Raw genomic sequence first — 27423 nt, 5'->3', positions numbered from 1 at the left:
GTTTCTCATTTTCGAACATGTCTGTCTTTTCACTGGGCTTGTCATTCTTCCTCAGCATTTGGCTTGGAAGAACTAACTACTGAAGCTATTTGGGTGTGGCACTTACTTTAGGTAGGTAGTTGATTGTGGAGATCTAAATTACTTAGTCATGTATAAGTTTTTCTGATTAACCGTGGTAGTTCCTAGATGAATTCTTGATATTTTCAGATTTGTTAGCACACTGCTGTAGTTTAATTTTTCTTTTTTTTTTTGTACTTTAATTTTTCCTCTGTCTAGGTATCCTTTCCCATTTCAGTGCTGTTGGCAAATAGGCAAAAGTTACTCCTTATATTCAAAGAACCAGCCCTTTTGTTATTTCTCGAGTGTTTTTGTTAAAAATCTTTTCTTCAGAGGAAACTAAAGGCTTAAAGTTCTTTATTTAAAAAAAAAAAGGTAAGGGCCAGGTGTGGTGGATCAACTGAGGTCAGGAGTTCAAAACCAGCCTGACCAATATGGTGAAACCGCATCTCTACTAAAAACACAAAAATTAACCAGGTGTGGTGGCGCATGCCTTTAATCCCAGCTACTCAGGAGGCTGAGGCAGGAGAATGAACCTGAGAGGTGGAGGTTGTGGTGAGCCCAGATAGGCGCCATTGCACTTGAGCCTGGGCAACAAGAGTGAAACTTTGTCTCAAAAAAAAAAAAAGAAGTAAACAAGTGAATCTTTCCTTTGAAGATTTAAGATGACAGTAGTTTTTTCTTAAAATGTAAACAAATGTCTGTTCATATCCTTTGCCCACTTTTGAATGGGCTTTTTTTTTTCCCTGTAAATCTGTTTTAGTTCTTTATAAATTCTGGATATCAGCCCTTTGTCAGATGGGTAAACTGCAAAAAATTTTTTCCCATTTTGTTGGTTGCCGATTGACTCTAATGACTGTTTATTTTGCTGTGCAGAAGTTGTGGTGTTTGATTAGGTCCCATTTGTCTATTTTGGCTTTTGTTGCCTATGCTTTTGGTGTTTTGGTCATAAAGTCCTTGCCTATGCCTATGTCCTGAATGGTTTTGCCTAGATTTTCGTCTAGGGTTTTTATGGTGTTAGGTCTTATGTTTAAGTCTTTAATCCATCTGGAGTTAATTTTAGTGTAAGGTGTCAGGAAGAGGTCCAGTTTCTGCTTTCTGCACATGGCTAGCCAGTTTTCCCAACACCATTTATTAAACAGGGAATCCTCTCCCCATTGCTTGTTTTTCTCAGGTTTGTCAAAGATCAGATGGTTGTAGATATGTTGTGTTGCCTCTGAGGCCTCTGTTCTGTTCCATTGGTCTATATCTCTGTTTTGGTACCAGTACCATGCTGTTTTGATTACTGTAGCCTTGTAGTACAGTTTGAAGTCTGGTACATGAGGCCAACAAACATAAGAAAAAATGGTCATCATCACTGGTCATTAGAGAAATGCAAATCAAAACTACATTGAGATACCATCTCGTGCCAGTTAGACTGCAATTATTAAAAAATCTGGAGACAACAGTTGCTGGAGAGGATGTGGAGAAATAGGAACACATTTACACTGTTGGTGGGAGTGTAAATTAGCTCAACCATTGTGGAAGACAGTGTGGCGATTCCTCAAGGACTTAGAAATTCCATTTGACCCAGCAATCCCATTACTGGGTATATATCCAGAGGATTATAAATAGTTCTGCTATAAGGACACATGAACACGAATGTTCATTGCAGCACAGTTTACGATAGCAAAGACCTGGAACCAACCCAAATGCCCATCGATGATAGACTGGACGGGGAAAATGTGGCACATATACACCATGGAATATTACGCAGCCATCAAAAATGATGAGTTCATGTCCTTTGTTAGGGACATGGATGAACCTGGAAACCATAATTCTCAGCAAACTGACTAAGGAGCAGAAAATCAAACACCGCATGTTCTCACTCATAGGCAGGTGTTGAACAATAAGAACACATGGACACAGGGAGGGGAGCACTACACACTGGGGCCTGTTGGAAGGAAACGGGAGGGACAGCGGGGGATAGGGAGTTGGGGGGGGTGGCATGGGGAGAAATGCCAGATATAGGTGAGGGGGAGGAAGGCAGCAAATCACACTGCCACGTGTGTACCTATGCAACAATCTTGCATGTTCTTCACATGTACCCCAAAACCTAAAATGCAATTAAAAAAAAAAAGTAAACGAGGTAGCAGTAGGATATGGCCCAACTACTGTTGGGTGGGATTGATTTTTCACCTGTGTCATAGGTGTGAGTCTAGAGAAGAAAAGACTCAGATTTAAATAAACATGATTAAAATTCCTACCAAACAGAGTAAACTGTGCCCTACAGAATGGCCTTCTGGTAAATGTGTGTTGGGGGACAAGTCAGTGGAATTCCCTGCGGGTCCGATGTGGGGTTCTGCCATTGGTGATCAGTATCTCCCCAAGAATTTATGGTGCCTAGTGCTCTGCTCTTTGCCTCTGCTCCGGGCTCATAGGAAAAAGGTGGTACTGTTAGTTTCTTTGTGGGAAGAGTGAAGTCATTTGGTAGTCTGACATTAAATGGCACAAATTTGTTTCTACATCTAATAAAGCTGTCACAGCCCAGTGTTACTGTTTTCTTTGGCTGATTTTTGAAAACTGCTTAAGATGATCAAATTTTAACGATTTCTGCCAGTTCTTGAGATTTTTGAAAACAAAACTGTTGGTGTGCTATTGTTTGATATTTTTTAAGAATCTGAGAAAAGTGTTTAGGTTAAAAAATCAGAAATTAGCTGTCTTATGGCTGTGTGTATACATACTGCAGTATTGACAGGTTAACTTGAGTACTTGGGAGCTGAATTTATAATATGCAATAGGAATCTAGGATTCGAGAGAATCCTGTGAACATGTGTTTATCAAGTGGTTTATGTATAAGTTGTGTAGGACAAAATATCTTCTAATATTTCTTGAAATACTAATACTAGCTAATTGGCTATATATACTGGGTTTTTTTCATTTTCTTTCCTTTTTTTTTTTTTTTTTTTTTTTTTTTTGAGATGGAGTTTCGCTCTTGTTACCCAGGCTGGAGTGCAATGGCACGATCTCGGCTCACCGCAACCTCCGCCTCCTGGGTTCAGGCAATTCTCCTGCCTCAGCCTCCTGAGTAGCTGGGATTACAGGCATGTGCCACCATGCCCAGCTACTTTTTTTTGTATTTTTAGTAGAGACGGGGTTTCACCATGTTGACCAGGATGGTCTCGATCTCTTGACCTCGTGATCCACCCTCCTCGGCCTCCCAAAGTGCTGGGATTACAGGCTTGAGCCACCACGCCCGGCCCTCTTTTTTTTTTTTTTTTTTTTTTTTTGGAGACAGGGTTTCACTGTTGCCCAGGTTGTAGAGCAGTGGCGTGATCTCAGCTCACTGCATCCTCAACCTCCTGGGCTCAAGCGATCCTGTCACCCCTGAGTAGCTGGGACCACAGGCATGTGCCATCAGGCCTGGCTAATTTTTTGTTAAGTGTTGAAGAGATGAGGTTTTGCCATGTTGCTCAGGCTGGTCTCAAACTCCTGGGCTTAAGCAGTCCACCCACCTTGTCCTCCCAAAGTGCTGGGATTATAGGTATGAGCCACTGTACCTGGCTTTTTAAAAAATTTTTTAAACAAAAGCATATTATTGGTTTCTTCAGCTGTGGCTCATTTCAGACTATTTCTTGTAGTATGTGTCTTGGAACTAACTTATCCTTAGAAGTGTTTTTTTTTGTTGTTAGAAGGTAAACAAAGTGCAAAATACATAAACTATGTGCGCTACTTCTGCACTTTAGATCTGTTAGCTGACTGGTAACATTACTGAACCTTGAATTGACCTTTTTAGGAACCCATTCACTGTGAACTCATGAGTAAATGTGTCCTTTATCCCTGCGAGGACTATTTGAAAAGAGACTTAGCAAGGGCACAACTGGCTTGAATTGGGAAGTAGTGAAGGAATGAGTTACAGAGATAAAATCCACTTAGGAATAACCTTTCAGGAGTTAGCCTTCAAAATGTTTTCTAATTTCTTTCTTCCTTTTTTAAAGAGACCCCAGAGTCTCACTATGTTGCCCAGGCTGGAGTGCAGTGGCTATTCTCAGGCGCAATCCCACTACTGATCAGCATGGGAGTTTTGACTTGCTCTGTTTCCGAATTGGGCCGGTTCATCCCTCCTTAGGCAACCTGGTTGTCCCCTGCTGCCGGGAGGTTACCATTATTGATGCTGAACTTTGTGCAGACATCCGATCGGCATAGCACACTACAGCCCAGAACTTGTGGACTAAAGAGATCCTCCAGCCTCAGCCTCCCAAGTAGCTGAGACTACAGGCATATGCCACCATGCCCAGCCAAAATGTCTTCTGATTTCTTTATATGTAAAACGCAAAGGGAGCCTGGCACCGTGGCTCATACCTATAATCCCAATACTTATGGAGGCCAAGGTGAGTGAATCATTTGAGGTCAGGAGTTCAAGACCTGCCTGGCCAATGTGCAGAAACCCCATCTCTACTAAAAATATTTAAAAATTAGCTGCGCTTGGTAGCCGGTGCCTGTAATCTCTGCTACTCGGGACGCTGAGGCAGGAGAATTGCTTGAACCCAGGAGGTGGAGGTTGCAGTGAAGTGAGATTGTGCCATTGTACTCTAGCTTGGGCAACACTAGTGACACTCCATCTCAAAAAAAAAAAAAAAAAAAAAAAAAAAAAAATGGCGAGGGGGTGGGTAGAGGCGCAGATGCAAGAAATAAGGAATTCTGTGGGAAAGCATCTTACCCTAAAGCCAATCAGCACTCTTCTAATCCTGTCCTATGCTTGGGTGTGATAAGTATTGACAGTGGTAAGGTTTCGTACAATTTGGTCATATGTAACAAGATTCAGGGCCTTTTCTCTTAACCACTTCACTATGTATGTGTTTAAGAAGTGAAACCTACATAGATAAGGTGTGGAACTGGTGTCCTTGAGTGCTGTCGTGTTTATTGATATGTGGCCCAGAATTTCATTTACTTGTTAGAATCTACCTTGAGAGTGGGAGGGGGATTTTTCTTACTTGCCTTTTTTTTTTTTTTTTTTTTTTTTTTTGAGACGGTGTTTCGCTCTTGTTACCCAGGCCTGGAGTGCAATGGCGTGATCTCGGCTCACCGCAACCTCCACCTCCTGTGTTCAGGCAATTTTCCTATCAAGCCTCCTGAGTAGCTGGGATTACAGGCACGCACCACCATGCCCAGCTAATTTTTTGTATTTTTAGTAGAGACGGGGTTTCACCATGTTGACCACGATGGTCTCGATCTCTTGACCTTGTGATCCACCCTCCTCGGCCTCCAAAAGTGCTGGGATAACAGGCTTGAGCCACCGCGCCCGGCCTCTTACTTAATTGTTAATGCAGCCATGTCCCTCTATTCTAATATGATTAAACTTTACATCGTCTATGTATCTTATAAATCTGTAACTCAGTGACATTTTAAAATTTAAGTGAAAAGGGAAATTTTAAATACCAGTTTTCAGGATGACTGTATGAGATCTTGATCTATCAGGTAAGCTCCTGTCAACTTCTTGGGGGAGCTTTTCCTTAAACTGTCCTAGTATTCCTACTGTATGAGAAGGTGCCCATACTAAAGTCAATAAAAAAAAGCTTGATTGGTAGCAAATAAACATGCATGTCCTGGCTTTCTTTTCTAACAGCAATCAGAAACAGAGACTGTTCATCTGTTTATCCCAGCCCTATCAGTCGGTGCTATCATCGGCAAGCAGGGACAGCACATCAAGCAGCTTTCTCGCTTTGCTGGGGCTTCAATTAAGGTACTGTTCCACCATATGTGGCTCTCTGGTTCTTTAAGTTACAGAAACATGAATCTTCTTGCCACTTTATAATTTGACTTGAATGTGGAAGACCCTATTAGGGTTACAAAGGATATGAAGAAAACCCCAAACAACAGTGGCTTACACCAAGGAGGTTAACTTCTGTGTGCAGAAAACACATCTGGAGGTGAGCATCGGAGCTGGGTAGTGGCTCTGCCCCACCAAGTCCTTGGACTTAGGTTCCTTCCAAGTCACCTTCCCCAGGTACAGTCTTGGTCCCTCATGGTTCCAGATGATACCATTCAGGGTTCCAAGAATCATGTTTGTTGTCCAGCCACTAGGAGAGGAGAACACAATAAACAACTTTACTTCTACAGAAGTTTCTCGTTAGCTGCTATGGGATATTTCTGCCTATATTCCATTGCTCAGAACTTGGCCAGACAAAGCTGAAGGGGCAGCAGGGAAATACAGGCTCTGCGTAGTCAGCTAAACATTTTATAACTACAGAAGGTAACATACCAGAGGACAACTAATGGTGTCTGTCCTAATAGATAACTGTGTGTTCTGAAGATTCTGTATTTTGATGCCTTATTTAAGGAAAATAAAAGGTTGGCCAGGTGCGGTGGTTCACACCTGTAATCTCAGCACTTTGGGAGGCCAAAGCAGGCAAATTTCTTGACCCCAGGAGTTCAAGACCAGACTGTGCAACATGGTGAGACCCTATCTCTACCAAAAAAAAAAAAATTTTTTTTTAATTAGCCAGGCATGGTGGCATGCTCCTATAGTCCCAGCTACTTGGGAGGCTGAAGTGGGAGTAACAATTGAGCCCTGGAGTTTGAGGCTACAGTGAGCTATGATCACACCACTGCACTCTAGCCTGGGCTCAAACAAGACTCTGCCTCAAACAAAGGAATGTGGTGGGCAATATCCTTGAAACTTAGGGTGCAGAGACTCCTAGAGTGTGTTGCATACACAGGAAGCCCAAGGAGTTCTGATGGAAGTGGACCAAGGACCATGCTTTGAGTACCACTGGTGTAGTAAACACAGGCAATAGAAGCAGACCTAGCTCTCCTTTTAGCTATGTGATCATGGGCCAGGTAACTCAACTTCTCCAGCCTTCCATTTCCCCATTTGTGACGTGGAGGTAATACTTCATCAGGATGTGGTGAGGATTAGCTGAGCGACTGCATGTGGAGGTCTCCATGAGGGCCAGACAAAGAATCAGTATATAGTATATAGCAGGAGGGAGGCCTAAATGGTGAACTCACAGGCATTGCTGCCTCTCCCTAATTTCCTTCCAGAAGGCTTTAATTCTGCATTTCAGCCAGTCAGCACACAAATGTTAGGTTGGGTGGCCCAAGATGCCTATAAGTGATATCTGAAAGTATTGTAATTTGTTGGGTCTGTTGCAGATTGCTCCAGCGGAAGCACCAGATGCTAAAGTGAGGATGGTGATTATCACTGGACCACCAGAGGCTCAGTTCAAGGTATGTGCTCTAAAGTATGTGCTGTGTGCACAGGTAACAAATGCACAGGCACTGATAACCTGGTTTCTTCCTTAAATATGTCTAAATCTCAGAAAGAATCCATGGAAATTCTTAATCTAAGAGCAGAGTAGAATCACACTCAAAATTGTATTTCAAGGCCGGGTGCGGTGGCTCATGCCTATAATCCCAGCACTTTGGGAGGCAGAGGCAGGTGGATCATGAGGTCAAGAGATTGAGACCATCCTGGTCAACAAGGTGAAACCCCATCTCTACTAAAAATACAAAAATTAGCTGGGCATGGTGGCGCGTGCCTGTAGTCCCTGCTGCTCGGGAGGCTGAGGCAGGAGAATTGCTTGAACCCAGGAAGTGGAGGTTGCGGTGAGCCAAGATCGTGCCATTGCACTCTAGCCTAGGTAACAAAAGCGAAACTCTGTCTCAAAAAAAAAAAAAAATTGTATTTCAGAATTAACCAGAAGTCTTTGAGAGCTCTGTACTGGTTGCTGGGTTTACCTCTCAAAGGTGAATTTGCTTAATGTCCTGTAGTCCTATGCTAAGGTGAGACCTTAAAATTTACAAACCTGTCAGGTTAATATGCTTTGGAAACTTGTTCCCAGATGTTTTCCCACCTGTTCCTGAGATTCCCTAGCCTTGAATTAAAATGCCCCCTTTTTCCTCTTACCCTTAGATTATCTGTTAGACCTTGCCCATAGACTCTCTACAAATTGCTGTAATCCTTGGGATCTTAGAGGTAGGAATGGCAAGAGCTCTTGTAGCATTTGTCCTGATATGAACCACTGCACGTTTATTGGGATTTGAGGTCTTTGGGGCTGCTGTACCTTTCAATATCTACTGAGAGGTGACAGAGCAGAGACTTTTCAGTCAGGCTGCTAGTTCAAATCCTAGCTCTGCCATTTGTGCTGTATGACATTGGGCAAGTTACTTAACCTTTTTCTGGCTGGTTTCTCATCTGTAAAACAGGGATAAGAGCACCTACATCCTAAGGTAGTTAAAGGTTTATACACTATATGAAATGTTTAGAATAGAAAGTTGGGCCGGGCGCGGTGGCTCAAGCCTGTAACCCCAGCACTTTGGGAGGCCGAGGCGGGTGGATCACGAGGTCAAGAGATCGAGACCATCCTGGTCAACATGGTGAAACCCCGTCTCTACTAAAAATACAAAAAAATTACCTGGGCATGGTGTTGCGTGCCTGTAATCCCAGCTACTCAGGAGGCTGAGGCAGGAGAATTGCCTGAACCCAGGAGGCGGAGGTTGCGGTGAGCCAAGATTGCGCCATTGCACTCCAGCCTGGGTAACAAGAGCGAAACTCCGTCTCAAAAAAAAAAAAAAAAAAAAAAAAAAGAATAGAAAGTTTAGAATAGTAACACACAGGCAGCACAAAATTAGTGTGCTGAGGGTATTCAGCAGACTCTGGATGAATCAGACTAAGACAATGCCAAATTCATAAAACATTCCTTTTAGTGTATGATGTCTCCCATAAAATGTAGTGCCTTTTTACACAGCCACTAAATGTTCTATTTAACCTTAAGCCTTAGCTTTTCGGGTTGGTTTTTTTTTTTTTTTGAGACAAGAGTCTTACTCTGTCGCCCAAGCTAGACTGCAGTGGTGTGATCTCAACTCACTGCAAACTCCGCTTGCTGGGTTCAAGAGATTCTCCTCCCTCAGCCTCCCGAGTAGCTGGGTTTACAGGCATGTGCCACCATGCCCAGGCAATTTATTTTTAGTGGAGATTGGATTTCACCATGTTGGCCCAGCTGGTCTCAAACACCTGACCTCAAATGATCCTCCCCCATTGGCCTCCCAAAGTGCTGGGATTACGGTGTGAGTCCCTGTAGTCCTCGCCAAGCCTTAGTTTTCTTAGCCTTACAGTGTGACTAGTAACAGCACCTACAGCTCGCACCCCACCCTACCATACCACTCCCCCTTAAAAACAAACCAAAAAAAAAAAAAAATCACTTTGGCTTGTATTTTCTCTGGGCCATTTTTTCACTAAAAATTCACTAATAAAGGAGGTGCTTTGAGATGTGGGTGCAGTTGGTTAGATCAAGAAAGAATATCATGTGAAGAAATGTATTCCTTCTCAACAGCCTTATGATCCAGGCAGTTCAAATCTTAACGCAGAATTGTTGAAAACTGCTTCTTATCCCAAACCTTCAAGTCAGTCACTTTTAGTTTGAAATCTTAAAAAATAAATACAAACATGAATTACTACATGTCTTTCCTTGGTGCTCAGCTTTTACTCTTATACATGGAATTACTCTCCTGCAATTCCTGTGATACTTGTGTGATAGGAAGTTCAAAGTTGTTTCCCTGTATTCTCTAAAACTCATGTTTTATAGTTACACTTAAGCCATAGTAGTTATATGTAACACTTAAGCCATAGTAGTTAAATTTCATTTATGTGATTGGTGACAATGCTAAATGAATGTTTTGTCTTAAAGATCTAAGGAATGGTAAACCTCCTACCCTGTATTTTTTCTTAGAAATTAAAGAGCTTCTGTTTTGGAGGGTAGTGTATATCCCTAGTGTCCTTCTGACTGTGTTAAGTAACAGTAGTATCTACATCACTGGCCTGAGACGTTAAGGATGAATGGAATAGAGGGTATCAAGATGAATTCTGTTCTGTCTGTAAAGCTTTTGATGAATTTTGTTCTATCTGTAATGCCCTAAAATGAGCTTGGCTTTCTGATCAGTGAACACATGTTGGGTACTGTTATTTTTGGGGTTTACCCTGGCAGCTTGACAGATCAACTCTCAAGCTTTTTTTTCCTTTGCTAATGGCTTTGTGTAATAGGTTGTTTATATATAACTTCTAGTTGCATGCAGTAGGTGATAGAATGTATTGACTCTGAATATCAGAAGTGTCTTGGCCAGGTACGGGGGCCCACGCCTGTAATTCGAGCACTTTGGGAGGCTAGGGCAGGCAGGTCACTTGAGGTCAGAAGTTTCGAGACCAGCATGACCAACATGGTGAAACTTCATTCCTACTAAAAATACAGAAAAAATGAGCCGAAAAAATTAGCCAGGCATGGTGGCAGATACCTGCAATCCCAGCTACTTGGGAGGCTGAGGCAGGAGAATCACTTGAATCTGGGAAGCAGAAGTTATAGTGAGCCAAGATTGGGCCACTGCACCCCAGCATGGGCAACAAAGTTAGACTCAGTCTCAAAAAATACATATATTTAGCCAGGTGTGGTGGTGCAACCCTGTAGTCCCAGCTGCCACTGAGGAGGCTGAGGTGGGAGGATCGCTTGAGCCCAGGAGGTTGAAGCTACAGTGAGCTATGATTACACCACTGCACTCCAGCCTGGGCAACAGAAGACCCTTTCAGAAAAAAAATGCAATTAATTTCTTTTCTAAGACGTGGGTTTCACCATGTTGGTCAGGCTGGTCTTAAACTCCCAACCTCAGTTGATCCTCCTGCCTCGGCCTCCAAAGTGCTTGGATTACAGGCGTGAGCCAACACACCCGGCCTGCAATTAATTTCTCATGGCCAGCATGAGAGGTTCCACCTGTCACAACTATAGTACAAATGGCCATTTGCCCGCAAAAATTTATTTTTAGTTAGGCTATTAATTTCCTTTAACTATTTCTGTCAAAAGAATATGGCTTAGCCTTTTTTAATCAACCATTCAGTTGGCTCTACTGTGACAGGTAATAGTTACTGTCAATCTTTTAGGGCTTCCTAACTGCCCTCTTCTATGCTATTTTCAACCATCTATGAAATGTAGATGTATCACCACAGGGGCTATCCCACTTGGATTTGAGCCATCCTTCAAGTTAACTGACCTTTTCCATTCCATACATGAATGACACTAATAGGATGTGTTCTCATATGTAGGCTCAGGGAAGAATTTATGGAAAAATTAAAGAAGAAAACTTTGTTAGTCCTAAAGAAGAGGTGAAACTTGAAGCCCACATCAGAGTGCCATCCTTTGCTGCTGGCAGAGTTATTGGAAAAGGAGGCAAAACGGCAAGTACTTCAGCAAAACCTGTGCAGTGGTATGAAAGGGAAAGCGTTGAAAGGTACTTAGGAGTTCCAAGTCCCCGAATTTTGGCTAATTTATAAAAAGCAGGACCATCTTGACCAAGGTTTGGAGAAGATTGCGTTTTGTTTTCTTGAGTGTTGGTGTCAGCTACTAGTGAAAGTAATGCATCTCTTTCAGATCACTTCATGGGAGACGATTGTCCCATATTTGTAAAGGGCATTTAACATTCTCTTGATAAAACTTTAGCTTTTTATTGAACAGACACTTAACAGGAATTTTTAAAATTTTATCTGCAGCTTGTTACATCTGTAATGGAAAAAAAGCAAACTGTTTCTAGTCTTTAATACACAGAACTTGTAAGTGGGTTTCAAAGCTATTTATAATTTTGAAGTGATTAAGTACATACACTTTGGAATCAGACTCAGGATGTGAATCTGGTTTTGCCATTCACTTGTGTAACTTGACAAATCAATTTCTTTGGATGAGCTTTAATCATCTTGACGTGGGGATAATTCTCATAACCTCATGGAATTACTACTGGATTAAATGAAATTTGTAAAGCCGTAACAGCTCAGTGTAAGTGCTCACGAAGTAAGTTTTTTAAAATACAACTTAATGTGATTTATATTTATCTCTTTCAGGTGAATGAACTTCAGAATTTGTCAAGTGCAGAAGTTGTTGTCCCTCGTGACCAGACACCCGATGAGAATGACCAAGTGGTTGTCAAAATAACTGGTCACTTCTATGCTTGTCAGGCAAGTGGGCTCTGAAATGATAAGCTTTTGTATCTTTCTCAAATGGAAGCAATTCCCGCAGAGGTGCTCCTACCTGATACAACCAGTTAAGGTTGTTTGATGCTTAAGACTTTTATTCTCCTTTTTAGCAGGTGATTTTAGAGACTACTAGCAAACTGACTAGTTTGTGTCTCTAATCATTAAATGGATTTCTATTTGAAACTGTCAAAATGAAGGAGTACAATAGTTAGCTTTTGATAAAGCAGAATTTCAAACCTCTGTCCTTTTCCCAGGTTGCCCAGAGAAAAATTCAGGAAATTCTGACTCAGGTAAAGCAGCACCAACAACAGAAGGCTCTGCCAAGTGGACCACCTCAGTCAAGACGGAAGTAAAGGCTCAGGAAACAGCCCACCACAGAGGCAGATGCCAAACCAAAGACAGATTGCTTAACCAACAGATGGGCGCTGACCCCCTATCCAGAATCACATGCACAAGTTTTTACCTAGCCAGTTGTTTCTGAGGACCAGACAACTTTTGAACTCCTGTCTCTGTGAGAATGTATACTTTATGCTCTCTGAAATATATGACACCCAGCTTTAAAACAAACAAAAAAGGGGTGGGGGAGGGAGGGAAAGAGAAGAGCTCTGCACTTCCCTTTGTTTGTAGTCTCACGGTATAACAAATATTCTAATTTCTCTTAATATTCCCCCATAATGCCAGAAATTGGCTTAATGATGCTTTCACTAAATTCATCAAATAGATTGCTCCTAAATCCAATTGTTAAAATTGGATCAGAATAATTATCACGGGAACTTAAATGTTAAGCCATTAGCATAGAAAACTGTTCTGAGTCTTATTTTTACCTAACACTAACATGAGTAGCCTAAGGGAAGTGCCAAATGGTGTTGGCAGGGGTATTAAACGTGCATTTTTACTCAACTACCTCAGGTATTCAGTAATACAATGAAAAGCAAAATTCTTCCTTTTTTTTGAAAATTTTATATACTTTATAACAATAGAGGTCCAACCGTATTTTAAAAAATAAATTTAACAGCAATCAGCTAACAAGCAAATTAAGAATTTTACTTCTGGCTGATGACAGTAAAGCTGGAAAATTAATTTCAGGGTTTTTGAGGCTTTTGACACCGTTAACTGTTAAAAAATCAAATGTTCAAAGATATGGAGCAGTGCCTAATATCTGATCTGGAGAGCAGCACTACCATTTATTCTTTCTTTTATAGTTGAGAAAGTTTTTGATGGTACTAACAGAACAAAGTGGTGGCAGGAGGTTTTGGAACGGCTGGTTTAAATGGCTTCATGAGACTTCAGTTTTTTGTTTAGCTACATGATTGAATGCATAATAAATGCTTTGTGCTTTTGACTATCAATACCTAGAGAAAGTGCATCAATGAAGAGATGCAGGACTTTAAACTGATTGGCAAAAAAGCAAGCTTTAGCTTGTCTTACAGGATGCTTAGCTTGCCAGTACACTTCAGACCAATGGGACAGTGATAGAAGGTGTGGCAGTGTTTAAAGGCAACAAAAGGCTACATCTCCATGTGGCCAGCACTGTCATGAGCCTCACTAAGCTATTTTGAAGATTTTTAAGCAATGATAAATTCAAAAAAAAATTAGACTCCACCTAAAGTAGTACATAAAGTATAGCTGGATTTCTATATACTCTGCAATCAATTCTTGGAAAAAAAAAAAAGTCAAAGGGTAGAGAATACAAGAAAAGTTTTGGGGATATAATTTGAATGACTGTGAAAACATGACCTTTGATGGAGAACTCATTTGCTAACTCCTTAACTTTACAGCAAAGCTCAGTATGTACAGTTGTGTTGGGTGTGGGTGGTCTCCAAGGCCACGCTGCTCTTAATTGATTTTGTGTTTCATTTCTAAGATGATCACAGTCATGTTACACTGACCTGAAGGGCATATAAAATATATATATATATATATATATATTTCTCCCTTTAAAAAAGTCACTCTGCCTCATTCTTATTTCAAGTTGAATTTCTATACAGACAAGTTTTTCTGAAGACCAGCATATCAATTAAACATTTTGAAAATGACTTAAAATGTTTTCCTTAATGTTCCCAGAAAACAAGTTTCTTTTGTAGTTTTAACCCAAAAAGTGCCCTTTTGTCACTGGATTCACCTAGCATTCAATCTTTTTTTTCATACAATGAATTAAAATTGCTAAAATCATGGACTGGCTTTCTGGTTGGATTTCAGGTAAGATGTGTTTAAGGCCAGAGCTTTTCTCAGTATTTGATTTTTTCCCCCCAATATTTGATTTTTTAAAAATATACACATAGGTGCTGCATTTATATCTGCTGGTTTAAATTCTGTCATATTTCACTTCTAGCCTTTTAGTATGGCAAATCATATTTTACTTTTAAGCATTTGTAATTTGGAGTATCTGGTACTAGCTAAGAAATAATTATATAATTGAGTTTTGTACTCACCATATATGGATCATTCCTCATGTATAATGTGCCCCAAATGCAGCTTCACCTTCCAGATACCTTGATGCAGAATAAAGTTTTTCATCATTTAGATGCAGCTTGTTGTACAGTTTTTTGTTTTTGGTTTTGAATTGAATGTAAATGTTCTGAATCTGAGTTTTTCAGATTAGGTACCTCTAGCCGCGGTACCTAATGTGAACCTTGATAATACTCTTGAATATGAACTAAAGCCTTCAGAGTTTTTCCTAACACTTTGTTGGCTTTCTTTGCTTGCTTCTGTTGGTGACAGAGTCTTGCTCTCTTGCCCAGGCTGGAGTGCAATGGTGCCATCTGGGCTTACTGCAACCTCCGCTTCCCAGGTTCAAGCAATTCTCTGCCTCAGCCTGCGGAGTAGCTGGGATTACAGGTGCTCACCACCAAGCCTGTTTAATTTTTGTATTTTTATTAGAGATGGGGTTTTACCATCTTGGTCAGGATGCTTTTTGAACTCCTGACCTCAGATTTTTATTAACTGAATTTAAATGTAAATCTTTTTTCTTTTGTGTGTTCTTTTGTTTGTTTGTTTGAGATGAAGCCTCACTCTGTTACCTAGGCTGAAGTGCAGTGGTGCAATCTCGGCTCAGTGCAACCTCCGCCTCCCAGGTTCAAATGATTCTCCTGCCTTGGCCCCCCAAAGTGCTGAGACCACTGCGCCTGGCTGCTTTCTTCTGTTACTGGAGTATTCTGGAAGGGTTCAAAAGTCCTCCTAGAAGAAAATTATCACCTCAAAGAAAAAGTATAAATAGGACCAGTGGGCTGGTGGTATGTTTTATGTTATTTTTAAAAATTTTTGCCATTCCATGAAACAAGAGTTAAGATTTACATCTAAGTGGCAGGCACAGTGGCTCATGCCTATAATCTTAACACTTTGGGAGGCCAAGGCAGGCAGATCACAAGGTTAGGCACTGAGACCAGCCTGACCAACATGGTGATACCCCATCTCTACTGAAAATACAGAAAAATTAGCTGGGCATGGTGGTGCATGCCTGCTGTTCCAGCTACTCAGGAGGATGAGGCTGGAGAATCGCTTGAATCCAGGCGGGGGAGGCTGCAGTGAGGCAGGATTGCACCATTGTACTCCAGCCCGGGTGACAGAGCAAGACTCCAACTCAAAAAAAAAAAAAAAAAAAAAAAAATTACATTTAAGCTACATTAAATAAATATCTGAGCAGAGAATTCAAGGACAAGAGCCAGTGCTAACTCAAAATTCTGGTGACATTTCAGAGATAAAGGCAGCATGTTAGAAGTTTGGGTAGAGTGTACTGATTCTTGGTTGCAGTTATTAGTTTACTTACCTACAGTCTCTGCATGTCAGTTAGCATGAGTTCTCAAGGGGTAGACAAGACTTGTTTTAAGAGCAGCCTAACCAAGGAGATGGGCTTTAGGAGCTGTATTTTCCAAGAAGTGACTCAATCCAAATCTGAAATGACTAAAACAGTGCATAAAATATTTTATTCACATTTGAACTCCACTGGAGTCACAGATGAAGTATCATCATCTTCTAGTCCAAAAATGAAATCTTCAGGTATTGTCTCAGGTGCTACCTGGGCTAACTGGTCATCGTAAGAACGTAGAGTCCATAATTTCTCTAATTCATAGATTTCTCTGGTTTCCGGAAGCATCAAATGAATCACCATGCTGCCTATCAGGGACAGATTAAGAGTTAAAATGAAGGAACAGTTCATTTGCTTTTATTTTTACCTCACACACACTGACTATAACTCTAGGAACAAAGCAGTGGTTCCCAAAGTGTGCTTCCCAGATTAGCATCACCTGGGAACTGAAAAAGCAAACTGGACCACATCCTGGCAAAAATACCACAGAAGTGATGCTATGCCTTTCTTAGTGTACCTGGAGAACGTACATGTCAATATGTAACATTACTGGTGACACTAACTTTATCAAAGAGACTAAAGGTGGTCAGGTTTCTCTTCCTGTGACAAATCTCCATGGGTAACATACTTCTGCACATCTTTTGTGCGAAACACTGCCTTTTGTTCCAACTATTCGACAATGTTTGCAAAATGAATATTTATTTTTTTAAGAGACAGGATTCACCGTATTTGTCAGGCTGGTCTCGAACTCCTAACCTCAGGTGATCTGCCCGCCTCGGACTCCCAGAGTGCTGGATTACAGGCGTGAGCCACCACGCCTGGCCCCGTCAAGTGAATATTCTTAAAAGAAAGACACTGTCTCACTCCAGGGCAAAGGGTAGCTTTGCTTGGAGCAGCATTTCTCAACTAGGTAATACTGGTAATGTCGGGGGTCATTTTTGATTGTCGCAATTGGAAAGTAGGAAAAGGATACTGCTCAACATCCTGCAATGCACAAGAGACACTCCCCCTCACATGCAAAATTACCTGGTCCAAAACATTAATAGCAACAAAAGTTGAGAAACCATCAGAACAAAACTAGACCTGCTTCTTGCCTGTTATAAAAAGGGGTAGGCACCCTCATCTGAGTTCCTCTTTTACAACTGTGTGTACTGGTGTCATCTGGCCCCTGTGTTGCCCTATGGAATCCAGAGCTCAGGAAACCAGTGCAAAATAGAGGCTGGCTACTGCTGTGAGTAATCAACTGTCCTTTGTCCTGCCAGTTTCATGGATACTAGTAAAAGATAAGAGTATTACAGTGTTAGAGACAATTTATTAACTTATAAGTAGAATAAAATCTCAAGATTCCTCAGTTGTTGACATACAGTTAGATACTCCTTTGTACTAATAGTATCTCGTTGAAGGGACTTTGAAACTATGTACACATTAATACCCAAAGTTGTTAAATCTTTTCAAAACTCTCCTCCTCTGCTCTTGTCCTTTCTTGTGCCTCAAAGAACCTCACCCTCATCTATTTGTGCAGTCCAGCCCCCAAACCTTCCTCTACCACCACTAAGGAATCTCTCCCATCTCTGCTATGTTACCCTGTTGTCTACCACCTTCCTGATCTGTATGGCTAGTCAAAAATACACCATACAGTATATATCTTCCTTCCTCCAAGAGTGCATTATCTAGAGTACTTTGGTGTAATGAGGTGAAAATTCTACATGTGAATAAGACAACCTGGATTATAACTAAAAAATCTTAATCACACTTCAAAAATCTCACCTGGAAATACACTCATCAATTTGATATCAATCTTTTTGCAACTGAAAACAACTCAAGATTAGTGTAGTACCAAGTTACCTATAAAATATGCCAGAACAACTTACCAAAATCCACGCACAGCCAGTCATCAGTGTCCTTCCCTTCGATCTTAACATGAGGCTCACTTTCACATTTCAGATGTTTGTACTGCAAAAAGGTTATTTATTAAAGGGAGAGAAAAGCCTGTTCTTGTTGAAGGTCTGCTGGTAGCTTGGTTTGTTGTTGTTGGGGTTTTTATTTATTTTTTATTTATTTTTTTAATCTTACTCATTACTCATTGCTATACTTTGCCCTGTGATCATTAACTTAGGGAAACCATTTCTCCCTCTAAACCTTACCCACCTCCTACACCTCTCCTGAATCCTCCTGCACCAACCCTTCTGAGGGGGTCACCCCATTCATTCACCAAGGTGCCTCTGAGGCTGGAAAGGCTAAGCTCAGTCAGCATTTGGTACTCACCTACATCATCACTTGTGTTCATCCCAGCTTCCTGTCACCTTTAGGGACTGCAGATACTACCTTCTGTTTATAAAGCCAGGTTGCCTCAGTGCCACTGATGTCACCTTATCTACCTTTATAGCATGTTAATGAGACCCCATCATCCTATAAATGGTCTCAGTTCTTTTGTTAAAACGGATATACTAGTATCAAACAAGATGGCCACTGTTACAAGAGACAAAGGACATTGCATATACATCAATCACTCCAAAATCAAAGTAAGCAATAATTATGGCAGGAAAAAGACAAAATCAATGAAACTAGGATTTGGTTCTTAGATGGACTAAGAAAAAAGACAACTAAAATCTGAAATAGGTGACACTACTGATTTTAACAGAAACAGGATTAAAAGAGTACTATGAACAACTGTATACCAACAAACTGGGTAACCTACATGAAACAGCAAAATTTCTAGAAACACAACCTACTGATTGAGCCATGAAGAAATACCAAGTTTGAAATGACCATAACTAGTATGGGGATTGGATCACTAGTCAAAAATCTCCCAACAAAAGTCCTAGACCAGATGGCTTCTCTGGTGAGTTTCACCAAACATTTAAACAAGAATGCAATCCTCAAATTCCTCCCCCGAAAGGAGCCCTTCCTAACTCATTCCCTAAGACCAATACCCCTGATGAACTTTTGAGGTAAAAATCCTCTACCAAATAATAGCAAATTCAGCACCATTATAAAAGGATTAGAGACCATAACCAAGTGGGCTTTATCCCTGGAGTGCAAAATAGTTCAAGATAAGAAAACTGATGAATGCAATAACACATTAACAGAATGAAGAAAAAATCTGGATGATAATCTGAACTGATGCAGAAAAGGCATTTAACAAAATTCCACACACTTTGACAATAAAAACGCTCAACAAAGTAGGCATAAAAGGAAATCACCTCAACATAATAAAGGCCATGTGAGAAAAGCATACAGCTAATATATTCAATAGTGAAAGACTGAAAGCTTTCCTTTAAGATTAGGAACAAGATGATGCCTACTTTTGCTACTTCTATTCAACAAAGTATTGGAAGTTCTAGTCAGCAATTAGACCAGAAAAAGAAAAGGTAACCAAATTGGAAAGGAAGAAGGAAAATTAAAAATTATTTCCGAAAACAATACATTTTACATGTAGAACACCCCAAAGATTCCACAAAAATGTCCAAGTAGGGGGCCGGGCGCAGTGGCTCAAGCCTGTAATCCCAGCACTTTGGGAGGCCAAGGTGGGTGGATCACGAGGTCAAGAGATCGAGACCATCCTGGTCAATATGGTGAAACCCCGTCTCTACTAAAAATACAAAAAAGTAGCTGGGCATGGTGGCACGTGCCTGTAATCTGAGCTACTCAGGAGGCTGAGGCAGGAGAATTGCCTGAACCCAGGAGGCGGAGGTTGCGGTGAGCCGAGATCGCGCCATTGCACTCCAGCCTGAGTAACAAGAGCGAAACTCCGTCTCAAAAAAAAAAAAAAAAAAAAAGGCCAAGTAGGACTATTAAACAAATTCACACAAAAATCCATTGTATTTCTATATACTAACAATAAGCAACCTGAAAAAGTTTTTAAAATTCCATTTATAATAAAAATTTTTTTTTTTTTTTTTTTTTTTTTTTTGAGACGGAGTTTCGCTCGTTACCCAGGCTGGAGTGCAATGGTGCGATCTCGGCTCACCACAACCTCCGCCTCCTGGGTTCAGGCAATTCTCCTGCCTCAGCCTCCTGAGTGGCTGGGATTACAGGCACACGCCACCATGCCCAGCTAATTTTTTGTATTTTTAGTAGAGACGGGGTTTCACCATGTTGACCAGGATGGTCTCGATCCCTTGACCTCGTGATCCACCCGCCTCGGCCTCCCAAAGTGCTGGGATTACAGGCTTGAGCCACCGCGCCCGGCCAATAAAAATAATCTTAACCACAGGAGCAAAAGAGTTTTATACTGAAGACTACAAAACACTGCTGAAATAAAGATGCCAGTAAATGGAAAGATATTTCATATTCATGAATGGAAAGACAATATTGTAAAGATTCCAATACTACCCAATGCAGTCTACAAATTCAATTCAATCTGTATCAAGTGGGCATGGTGACAGGCACCTGTAACCCCAGCTACTTGGGAGGCTGAGGCAGGAGAATCGCTTGAATCTGGGAGGCAGAGGTTGCAGTGAGCCAAGATTGTGCTACTGTACTCCAGCCTGGGGGAAAGAGTGAGACTCCATCTCAAAAAAAAAAAAAAAAAAAAAATTATATGGACTCTTAAGGAACCCCAAATAGCCAAAACAATCTTGTAAAAGAACAAAGTTGGAGTCTCATATTTCCTGATTTCAAAACTTGGAACAAAGTTACAGTAAACAAAACAGTGAAACTGGCAAAAAGACAGACATGCAGACTGATGAAAGAGAATACAGAGCCCAAAAATAAACTCTTGTGCATATGGCCAAATGATTTTCCACAAGGGAGCCAAGACCATTTAATGCACAAAGGACACTCCTTCCAACAAATGGTGCTGAGGAAACATGTCCACATAGAAAATCTTACTGTCTACAAAAATGAACTCAAAATGGGTTAAATACCTAAACAGAAGTCCTAAAACTATAAAACTTTTTTTTTTTGAGATGGAGTTTCGCTCTTGTTACCCAGGCTGGAGTGCAATGGCGCGGTTTCGGCTCACTGCAACCTCTGCCTCCTGGGTTCAGGCAATTCTCCTGCCTCAGCCTCCTGAGTAGCTGGGATTACAGGCACGTGCCACCATGCCCAGTTAATTTTTTGTATTTTTAGTAGAGACGGGGTTTCACCATGTTGACCAGGATGGTCTCGATCTCTCGACCTCGTGATCCACCCGCCTCGGCCTCCCAAAGTGCTGGGATTACTGGCTTGAGCCACTGCGCCCGGCCCAAAACTATAAAACTTTTAGAAGAAAATGAGGAAAACATGATACTGGTCCGGGAATTATTTACTGGATGTAATACCAAAGACACAGGCAACAGAAGAAAAATTAAATTGGGCTTCACCAAAATTACTTTTGTGCATCCAAGTATACTCTCAAAAGAGTAAAACAGCAACCTGCAGAATGGTAGAAAACACCTGCGAATCATGTATTTGATAAGCGATTAATATCCAGAATATATAGAGGGCTCCTACAACTCAACAACAAAACAACCACCTGATAAAATGGGCAAAGAGCCTGGCTAATATGGTAAGACCCTATCTCTACAAAGAAAAAAAATTAGCTGGGTGTGGTTGAGTAACTACTGCTATTCTATTTTCTGTCTCTATGAATTTGACTACTCCTACTCCTGTAGTCCTAGCAATTTGAGATGCTAAGGTCAGAGTATCACTTGAGCCCAGAAGTTCCAGGCTGCAGTGAGCTATGACTACACCACTGCACTGAAGCCTGAGCAACAAAGTGAGACACACTGTCTCTTTAAAACAAACAAAAGCAAAGGACTTTTCTCCAAAGAATATATACAAAAGGCCAATAAACAAAAGAATATCCAACAGCAAAAAAAAATTAAAAAAATAATAAAAAACCACACACACACACAAAAAAATAAAAAATAAAAAAAATAAAGAATATCCTCAACATCACTAATCCTAGGGAAATACAAATAAAACCCACAATGAGGTATCACTTCACGCCCATTAGAATGGCTATTACCAAAACCAGAAAGTAACAAGGCTGGTGAGGACATGGAGAGACTGGAAACCGCACTGCTAGAGGAAATGTAAAGCCACTGTGAAAGAGTACAGGAGCGCCTCCAAAAATTAAAAACATTCAGCTTTGTGCTAGGCTGGTGATTAGAAAGAAAAAAAAAAATGAAAAACAGAATCATTGTATGATACAGCAATCCCACTTCTCTGCACATCCCCAAAGCATTAAAAGCAAGGACATAAACAGTATTTTTTCTCGGGGTTTTTTTTTTTTTTTTTTTTGAGACTGGATTTCACTCGTTTCCCAGGCTGGAGTGCAGAGGCGAGATTTTGGCTCACTGCAACCTTTGCCTTCCAGGTTCAAGCAATCCTCCTTCCTCTACCTCCCAAGTAGCCAGGATTACAGGCCCCCCTCCACCACACCCACCTAATTATTGTATTTTTAGTAAGGAAAGGGTTTCACCATATTGGCCAGGCTACTTCTGACCTCAGGTGATCCACCCGCCTTGGCCTCGCAAATGATTACAGGCATGAAGCCAGCCTTTTTTTTTTTTTGAGACTGTCTTGCTCTGTCACCCAGGGTGGAGTACAATCTCAGCTCACTGCAGCCTCGACCTCCTGGGCTCAAGCAATCCTCCCACCTCAGCATCCCAAGTAGCTAGGACTACAGGCATATACCACCACTCCTAGCTAATTTTTTATTTTACTTTTTGTCTTTTTTGTAGAGACAGGGTTTCACCATGTTGCCCAGGCTGGTTTCAAACTCCAGAGCTCAAGCAATCTGCCCACCTTGGCCTCTCAAAATGCTGTGATTATAGGCATGAGCCACTGCATCCAGCCTCAGGGAACAGTATTTCTACACGCATATTTATACCAACATTATTCACAGCAGCCAAAAGGTGGATGCAATCAAAGTGTCCATCGATGGATAAATGGATAAACAAAATGTGGCATATACATAAGACAGACTATTTATTCAGCCTTAAAAAAGAAGGAAATCCGGCATATGCTACTACATGGATGAACCTTGAAGACATTATGCTAAGTGAGAAAGGCCAGTCACAAAAGGACAAATACCATATGATTCTACTCTTATGAGATACTGAAAAGTAGTCAAATTCATAGAGACAGGAAGTAAAGTGGTAGCTGCCTGGGAAAGGGGAAATGAATAGTTATTGTTTAATGAGAACAAAGTTTGGGTTTTGCAAGATGAAAAAAGTTCTGGAGATGGATGGTGGTAATGACTGCATATCCATGTGAAGGTACTAAGCTACTGATCAGCAAATTTTAAAATGAGGAAATGGGCGGGGTGTGGTGACTCACGCCTATAAGCATTTTGGGAGGCCAAGGCAGGCAGATTACAAGGTCAGGAGTTCGAGACCAGCCTGACCAACATGATGAAACCCCCATCTCTACTAAAAATACAAAAATTAGCCTGGCATGGCAGTGCACACCTGTAATCCCAGCCACTCAGGAGGCTGAGGCAAGAGAATCACTTGAACCCCGGAGGCGAAGGCTGCAGTGAGTGGAGATTGTGCCACTACACTCCAGCCTGGGTGACAAAGAGAGACTCTGTGTCCAAAAAAAAAACTTTCTGGCCTTTGCATAGCTCTCCTCATCTAAAATCTTTGTAAAGGTAATTTCTATTTCTTCATCTCTGACAGAAACGTCTCTGTAAAACCTCCAATTCTTTTTACATCCCCAAGTCCAATGGTCACTAAGTCTTCTTACTCCATCCCACTATAACATCTGATAGAGACCCTGGTATGCTGTCTTTGCATCTCTTCTGTACACTTTCCTACTTCTCTTCCTATCTCTCCAATTACCCCTTTTTTGGCATCATCTTCTGCTCTGTCATGTTGCACCAGGGTTTTGTCTACAACCCCCACCTTTTTATTTTACAACCATTCTCTACAATCTCAGCTATTCTTCTGGTCTTAACTGCCTCTTCTGTGTTCAGTTCTCAACAGAGTAAGAGACGTATGTTGCCCCTGTGGAATGGTACCAGAGTCAGCTGGAGGCTTCCAAGTACAGTTTCTTCCTCATTCTGATTCATATTCAGTACAACTGGAAAACAATCCCCCCTTCTTTCCTCAACTAAACTTGTAAGGGCAAGGACTACATCTTTTCTGTTCTTACATTCCCAATACCCCGTACAGTGCTTGGAAACACTGGGCATGCTCAACAATTTGAATGAAACTCCAGGCCAGCACTGTCCAACAGAGCATTTTACAATCATGAAAATGTTTTATGGCTGTCCCATATGGTAGCAATTGGCCACATGTGGCTACTGAGCATCTGAAATATAGCAATATAACTGCAGAACTGAATTTATATTTTAATTTATAATTAAACAGGCACATGTGGCTAGTGGCTATTACAAAGGATAGTGCCTCTAGAACTCCATCTGGTTATACTGTCTTCTAGCTTGCCTCAGGTTATAAAATACTATCTTCCCGCTAGGCACAGTGGCTCATGACTATAATGCCAGCACTTTGGGAGGCCAAGGTGGATGGATCACCTAAGGTTGGGAGTTCAAGACCAGCATGAGCAACATGGAGAAACCCTGTCTCTACTAAACATACAAAATTAGTTGAGCATGGTGGCACATGGCTGTAATCCCAGCTACTCAGAAGGCTGAGGCAGGAGAATCACTTTAACTCGGAAGGTGGCTGTTGCAGTGAGCCTAGATAGCACCACTGCACTCCAGCCTGGGAAAAGCAAGACTCTTTCTCAAAAAAAAGAAAAGAAAAGAAAAAAGATATCCTAACTCAATAAGGCTGGATACTTGCTCCCATATCTTTCATTATCAAAAAACATAAAATGCATTCATGCAAACTTGAAAATTTGGGCTTCTTCTGTAACGTCGCATGATGGGTTTATTCTCTAAGTGTTGTTCTTTGGCCTAATTCACTGGCACTACTCCACTCAGTTAATGGTCCAAAAGAGAAAAGAAAGCATCCTACCATTTTCACAATGTAGTAGGCCATGGCATGTAAGTGTCGGGCAGAAGTTCCACTACCAATCACAAAGTAATCTGTGTATCTCATTTCTGGAGGAACCTGGATCACACAAATGTCTCGTGCATTTTCTTGCCTCAGAAGTGAAACCATCAGATCGATGTTGAACTTGGAACCAGTATGATCTGAAATGCACAAATAGTTGTTTATGTCAGGACGGCCAAGAAGATAGACCTGTAGGCACCCAGATATGCTGGCAGCTGACAGTGAAACTGTTCCTCCATGAGGGTGTTTAGATCCAAAGTGTTTTTACAGACAGCAGGGCCCAGGCCTCCCGGAAACTGAACCTGTACAGCAGTATCATAGCACTGCTCAACTTTTATGGTCAGAATGCTCAGATTAACGCAGAGCCACTATACATCCTTCGCTATTAACCGTATGTAAGTAGAACCAGACATCAGTGACAAAGGACATTCTATTCACGAATACTTAAAAGGAACAATATACCACAAAGAAAAACAGTACAAAGAAAAACAGCGCCACAAATTGGGTAGGAGGTGATATCCTGGAACATATTAAATTGAATCTCAGTCATAACGGGTCACAGTACTACAACTGTGAGCTGGAAGGGCTCTTAGGTAGTATCTGGTCCACAACCTTCAATTGAGAGATGAAGAAACAGTACTAGCAGAATTACTGTGGCCTAAGATCAGTCACTGAAAGTGCTAAATTTTTAAGTTATTATCATTTTGAACCCTCAAGTTTTCATACAAACCCACTGGGCTATTAACAACTGTTAACTGTGAAAATGCCTTTTTTTTTTTTCACCAGTAAAGATGTAGATATTTTGATATTCAGTTTGGAGTATTACAGATTGTAAATTTAAAGCATGCTTAAATTCTAAAGCTGACTCCAAAGGACCTAGTAGCTAAGTCCACTAAGGCCTCTCCCTCTCATACTCTACATTCTTAGATGGGATCTGTTTACCATTCTTAAGTTTCTAAAAACGTAAGCAATAACTAGAAGATATTAACTTGGACACATCTTCTACTGGCGCTTCCTACGCAACCCTTCGCACCCAGACCCTGGTTCCTCAGAATCCTCAGGCCCCAACAATCCCCACAAATCCACTTCCCAGGATCCTAGGAAGAGCGTGAAAGGTGAGGACGGTGAGACTGTGATGCCAAGGGACGGAGGTGGCCGTCCGGGAGGCTGGGATTTTGCAGTACATCTCTTGCCCTCAGTTTCTTCACTGTGCAACGTAAAGGTTGGCGCCAACAACCTTTGAAGTCCCTTCCAGCTCTGGATGTGCAGGAGCTTTGTGACCCCAAGAGAAATGCAGAAAGAGAGGAACCCACAGCCCCCTTGGCCGGGACCTGACTCCCGGCCGCCCGGAGAGGGCCGCCTTCGTTCTCCTCCACGCCAGTACCTGCAGAGTCCGATTCTGGGCGTCCCGCGTCGGCCGTAACCTCCGCCCGCTCCTCCAGCCCAGGCTCGCTGTGCAGGCCGCGGACAAAGTTTGGGGTCTGGCGGGCCCGGCCGAACGCTGCTCCTACGGGAAGCCGCTGCACGGCCAGCAGCCGAAGCCTGGGCCCGGCTCCAGCCGCGGACCCAGCCACCGAGGAAACCACCCTGCGCCACACTATCGGCACGAGCCGCCGCGCCACACAACCGCCAGGCCCCATAACGGCGGCCTCGCGTCAGCGTCGCGGGTGGGAGGTGCTTCACGGAGCCCGGCCTGGAAATTCTACGTCAGACGTGTGGGCGGAGTCAAGACCTGAAGGCCGGGCCATGGGAGGAGTCTGGTGCCCGGGAGGACCGCAGTGACCCGGAAGAGCTAACTGGGGATTAGGGCGTACAGGAATGAACTAGCGTCTCTTGCCCACCTTGCCTTGCCTTGTGTCGCAGTGGCGCACTAGATCGTCCCTTTTTTTTTTTTTTGGTACTGCCTCTGTCCACTCATGTAAGCCTCATAAAGGCAATAATTTTTAACTCTTCCACAGCACCTAAAACAGTTCCTGGCACTGAATGTCCAGAAGTTGCTGCTGTTGATTAGACTGGAGTTAGGACATATAATCTATCCTCATTACCAAAAAATATTCAGGATTTCCTTGAAAATTTGAAATCCCGCAAGGAAAATCTGTTATCCTGGGCTAGAGTGAGGTTGGAGGCAAAGGTGTAAAGGACCATTTGGAAACCGTTTTTAGCTGAGCCCATCATCTACTCCCTGTATAGAGGAGTTTCCGCCCAGGGGTGGCACTGTGGGGACCTGCTCTGTGAAAATAAGGAACGCTGTGGTGCCATCACGATTTTCACTCATGGGACTTGAGAATTGAAATAGATCCGGGGCAGCCGGGCGTGGTGGCTCAAGCCTGTAATCCCAGCACTTTGGGAGGCCGAGGCGGGTGGATCACAAGGTCAAGAGATCAAGACCATCCTGTTCAACATGGTGAAACCCCGTCTCTACTAAAAATACAAAAAATTAGCTGGGCATGGTGGTGCGTGCCTGTAATCCCAGCTACTCAGGAGGCTGAGGCAGGAGAATTGCCTGAACCCAGGAGGCGGAGGTTGTGGTGAGCCGAGATCGCGCCATTGCACTCCAGCCTGTGTAACAAGAGTGAAACTCCGTCTAAAAAAAAAAAAAAAGAAAAGAAATAGATCCGGGG

The 27423-nt window shown here is 42.0% G+C and overlaps 2 protein-coding genes across 5 annotated transcripts in view; one reads left to right on the top strand and one right to left on the bottom strand.

The window, feature by feature from the left end:
- Nucleotides 1-12399, top strand: part of IGF2BP3 (insulin like growth factor 2 mRNA binding protein 3) — a 174230-nt gene extending 161831 nt beyond the window's left edge. The window contains exons 11-15 of the mRNA XM_003935122.4: nt 5663-5779; nt 7192-7266; nt 11126-11257; nt 11915-12028; nt 12301-12399. Of these exons, the coding sequence (XP_003935171.1) occupies nt 5663-5779; nt 7192-7266; nt 11126-11257; nt 11915-12028; nt 12301-12399 (537 nt within the window). The remainder of the gene's footprint in view (nt 1-5662; nt 5780-7191; nt 7267-11125; nt 11258-11914; nt 12029-12300) is intronic.
- Nucleotides 230-26488, bottom strand: MALSU1 (mitochondrial assembly of ribosomal large subunit 1). Of its 4 annotated transcripts, XR_012512173.1 has the most exons (6): nt 26187-26488; nt 24764-24942; nt 17723-17804; nt 15813-16159; nt 14479-14538; nt 230-6116 (listed from the first exon to the last, which is right to left on the bottom strand). XR_012512173.1 is itself a non-coding variant. In XM_010345671.3 (4 exons), exons 1-4 carry the CDS (start codon nt 26440-26442, stop codon nt 15969-15971), a joined length of 708 nt encoding a protein of 235 aa, XP_010343973.3. In that variant the 5' UTR covers nt 26443-26488; the 3' UTR covers nt 230-15968. The 4 variants fall into 4 exon arrangements, 1 of the variants encoding a protein (XP_010343973.3); XR_012512171.1 differs by having other exon boundaries at nt 14479-16159; XR_012512172.1 differs by having other exon boundaries at nt 230-14538.
- Between the last annotated feature and the right edge of the window lie 935 nt (nt 26489-27423).

Source organism: Saimiri boliviensis, chromosome 10, assembly GCF_048565385.1.
Source record: "Saimiri boliviensis isolate mSaiBol1 chromosome 10, mSaiBol1.pri, whole genome shotgun sequence".
NCBI lineage: Eukaryota > Metazoa > Chordata > Mammalia > Primates > Cebidae > Saimiri > Saimiri boliviensis.
This window is presented reverse-complemented; position numbering and strand designations above follow the sequence as displayed.

Coding starts and splice junctions, on each gene's coding strand:
- MALSU1 (XM_010345671.3), bottom strand. CDS start 26,442: ATGGGGCCTGGCGGTTGTGTGGCGCGGCGGCTCGTGCCGATAGTGTGG. Junction 24,943..26,186: donor CCCAGAATCGGACTCTGCAG/GTACTGGCGTGG, acceptor TGTGCATTTCAG/ATCATACTGGTTCCAAGTTC. Junction 17,805..24,763: donor CCTACTACATTGTGAAAATG/GTAGGATGCTTT, acceptor ACCTTTTTGCAG/TACAAACATCTGAAATGTGA.